Source organism: Volvox carteri (assembly GCF_000143455.1).
Source record: "Volvox carteri f. nagariensis unplaced genomic scaffold VOLCAscaffold_35, whole genome shotgun sequence".
Lineage (NCBI taxonomy): Eukaryota > Viridiplantae > Chlorophyta > Chlorophyceae > Chlamydomonadales > Volvocaceae > Volvox > Volvox carteri.
In genome coordinates this window covers 681374-685508 of record NW_003307578.1, presented here as the reverse complement: position 1 = coordinate 685508, position 4135 = coordinate 681374, and the positions used below count along the sequence as shown (strand labels likewise).

Below are 4135 nucleotides of genomic sequence, written 5' to 3'. Positions count from 1 at the left end.
GGATGGGGAGGAGAGGCGAATTCATGCCCACCGTGTATTTATAGTAGAGCCAACCGCGTCATCCGAAAGTCGTACGAGGGTGAAGCTCAACCAGCTACAAAATGACTATACCCGTCGATTAGCTGAAGGCTGTTGCCCTCCTTGCATTACGCCCCTCATAGCAAAATACAAAAGCAGGCAGCAGCACCTGCTGCGCCTTTTAAAAGTTGAAAGCATGGGCTCACTGGCCACAATTCGCACTGGTGGCGGTGGTGGACTCCGCTCCCACCGTTCTTTTAGCAGACGGCGGATCGTGAACAACGCCAACGCCGGCCGAACAACGGCCCCACTGGCAGCGGTGGAACCGAAACCGCGCGCATGCACAACAGCTTTCGACCGTAGTACGAGTGTACGTCTCGTTGTACGTCACCGCTAAACGTTACCCAAAAAGAAACCCAAATAATACATTCGCTTCTTTCTGCCCATTTGCCGTTTCACCGTTCATCGTTCTGGGTTGATTCGCTAAAGGACTCCTCGGCGCGCCGACAGTCCTTGTAGCTTACAGCAGCAGGACTCTAAGCCCACTGGAGTCAAGCGAGCCCGCTCCGCATCCAACAACACGTGCACTGCACACATAGAATGCAACAATACATACCAGTGGTAAGCGGCCAAAACCTCCAGCTATTGCCAGCTACTGCTGCTGCTGCCGCCGCTGCTGCTATTTTTTGCTTGCTTGCTTGCGCGCTGCTGCTGCTGCTGCCGCTGCTGCTGCCAGTCCACGTAAAATGACGAAAACATTTAATACCCATAATATTCATGATATGATTCGTGCGCGGGTGAAGAGAAGGGAGGTCCTCCGGAAGATTACCCCCCCGCAGCAGCTGCCTCCACACCCACATCAACAGACGCAAGAGGGAGGCGGCCCCGCACATACATACAGACATACACACAAAAACACATGACATATAGAAGCACACGCATATCACAAAACATGACCTTGCCGTGAGAGTTATGGAGATATCCGAAATATTTGGAAAAGCCCCTTCCGCCCCCTTCCCCCTCCACACACACACACACACACGCGCGCACCCGTACCCTCTCTGGCGGGTCGTCCAGCCCATCAAGGTATGTACTTCAAAAAGTGACATTCCCAGCACGTTTCCGATGCACACATCACGGGAAGTGGGCGAATGCAAGAACACTTATACACACGCACGCGCGCGCGCGCCCGCCCATACACACGTCTCTGCTATGTCGATGCGGTAAAACACACACACATACACACACACATGCAGACATACATACATACACACAGCGCACAGCGCACAGAAGAAATGCCACACACACGTGCACACAAACCGCCTCCACCACTGCTGCAGATCATCCAAAGCTCATCCCTCCCCCATTGTGTGCCCCCCTCGACATCGCGGAGTGCTGACCGTGTGAACATCACATCCCGCGTCATCCCATCACATCCCGCGTTCCTGTCCTGTTGAGCGCACCTCAACTTCCACGGGGTAGTCACCGCCCTCAAGGCACCTCCCGCAACCGCACTATTCCGTCCGGAATCTCCCATATGGCTCACACAACTCTAAAATCCGAGAGTTCTCGTTCACCTCTTTTGATTTCTTTGTCACCTCACCAGGGAACCTAGCCAACCACCGCCGCCGCAACAACCAACAAACCAACCAATTAACGGCCAGTCCACTGGAAGGCCCGAGAGCCCGAGAGACGATGCCCTCATTCCCTCCGACATTCCCCCTTCTCCGACCTCTTCTGTGCCGTACTCCTCCACATTTCCAACCCGCTGCGTCCCCCCACGGGGGCGGTTTTAGAACCGCCCAGCCGGAAATCAGTGAAATCAGTCAAAAGGTCACACAAGACGACGGGGCGTCAAACACACAAAAATGTTACCTCCGACTTGTGTGTCCACCAATTCGCCGCTGATGGGAAATATTACCATCTTCCACGTATAAAAGCCCGTCTATCTATCTGTCTGTCTGTCTGTCTATTTATCAATTACGGACGTGCGTCTGTCGGTCGGTCGGTCTACAAGTCCTTCCTTCCCCTCCCTTCCCACCCCACCAATAAGCTGCTCCTCCTCCTCCTTCGCCCCTCCACACACACACACACAACTCCTTGTTTGCGTTCTGAGCTCCTCCCTCCTCCGTACTCTTCTGCCAAAACCCAACAACCCAACATTTTAAACCGCCATCTTCACCCTTATCGGACCACATCCAGCCAAAACCCCAACCTAAATCTTCACCCTTGGAATGTACGATGTACGATGTCGGGAAAGTTGGTTTGATTTCGGACGGGAAAAAAAGTCAGAAAGGAACTTCGGCAGGTTCCCCGCGCGCGTGCACATGTACGTTGTGCGTGGTTGCGTTGGGGTGCTGAGGAGCTGAGCCCAACACCGGCGGCGGCATCGCGTGATTCGATAGGGGGCATGCGGTCGCGTCGCAATATGAAGATGCTGTATGCAGACCAGACAGACAGACAGACAGACGGACAAGCAGACAGGCAGGGAGACATAAAACGGTGTTCACAGTGGTGAGAAAGCGCATGGCAACGACAATCGGCGAGCAAAAACTCGCAACGGTTTCGGAATACTACACGCACATACATACATGCATACATACATACATACGTAGATACCGACAGGACTTTCGTGCGCAGCAGTACGTCCTCTCATCCCCCATCCACGTGACGTCATCATCGCCGTGATGACGTCACAACGTGGGTAACGGCATGACGGTATCGGAGCGCAGCAAACCCCCCCAGGCACCCCCGCCCTTCTCTGCTTCCTCAACCCCTTACCCTTTGATCACCACCACTACCACAGCGACATGCGTCCACACGCACATATCCGCCATTATAAATTGCCCTTCACCTCACGCCACCATCAAACACCATCAAACACCCAAAAACTCCCATCCCGGCCGTCCTGCCTGCAACGTAAATGGCACTGTATCAACATGTATGATGAAAAGTCCCGACCCGTTTAACTGAACGTTTTCTGTATATGAAGGCACCAGCCAGCCAGCCAGCCAGCCAGCCATCTATCCTTCAGCAGCGGAGCAGGTGGCTCCGCTCCGAAGCCACCACCTACCACCACACAAAAATTTGACTAAGACTGTTTCAAGGGCGGCGGAACTCACAAGTCTTAATGCCGGTATCGCGGCTGCTGCTGTTGCTGCTGTTGCTGCTGTTGTTGCTGCTGTTGTTGCTGATGTTGTTGCTGATGTTGTTGCTGATGTTGTTGCTGATGTTGCTGCACCATACCACTACTCGGAGAAAGGAACACGGTGCTACCAGAGCCCAGTTTAGTCATGCCGCCCAGGCGCAGCAGCGGACGGCTAACTGGCGTGCCGCCAATGGCAACGTGGTACACTGCACCGCCGCCGCCAACGACAACGCCAGAGGCGGCGGCGGCCGCGGCGGCGCCTGCGCTGCCGTCACCACCGCCAGCACCACCGCCGACGCCATGGCCCATGACCCCGGACACAATCCCAAAAGGGACCTGTACGGCGTTGGAGGCGTTGACGGCAGCGGCGCCGTTGCTGACCGCGCGCTGAGGTGGGGCTGCCATCGCCCCAGCGGAGCCGCCGGTCGCCGCCGCTGAGAAGGGGCCGCCGCCGTCGCCGCAGTGACCCTGGGGTAGCGGTTGAGATGCCCCGCCGCCGCCGCCGCCGCCGGTGCCGCCGCCGCCGGCGCAAGACGATACTTTCACCGTCGCGCCGCCACCTAAACTGCCATCGCCGCCACTCCCACCGCCACCGTTTCCAATGCCACCGTGCAAGCCCGGAGCGCAAGCGCCCGTAACCCCGCCGCCGCCGCCGCCGCCTTGGCCGTAGACCGCCGGCAACGACACCATCTGAGAAGGTGGCGCTGGCGCCGCCGCCGAGGCGGCGGTGGCAGCGGCGGCAAACGCCGCCACAGGCTGCTTAATAAGACTGGTGATGGTCTGTTGCGCGTGTTGGTAGTGCGACCCGAGTAAGACGTGGCCCGAGACGGGCGTCGGGCTCAAAGTGCCGCAACTGGAAAGAGGAATGGACTCACTCACGCCGCCGCCGCCGCCGCCGCTGCCGGCGCTCCCGGCACCGCCAGCAGGCACCACAACTCCGTTAGATCCAGCGGAGAATCCAGATCCAAA

The 4135-nt window shown here is 57.3% G+C and overlaps 1 protein-coding gene across 1 annotated transcript in view; it reads right to left on the bottom strand.

Moving 5' to 3' along the window:
• Positions 1 to 220: 220 nt before the first annotated feature.
• VOLCADRAFT_94037 (uncharacterized protein) overlaps positions 221 to 4135 on the bottom strand; it is a gene marked incomplete at both ends in the record, with an annotated part of 18407 nt that continues 14492 nt past the window's right edge. The window contains 2 exons of the mRNA XM_002953219.1: positions 221 to 328; positions 3260 to 3946. Of these exons, the coding sequence (XP_002953265.1) occupies positions 221 to 328; positions 3260 to 3946 (795 nt within the window). The remainder of the gene's footprint in view (positions 329 to 3259; positions 3947 to 4135) is intronic.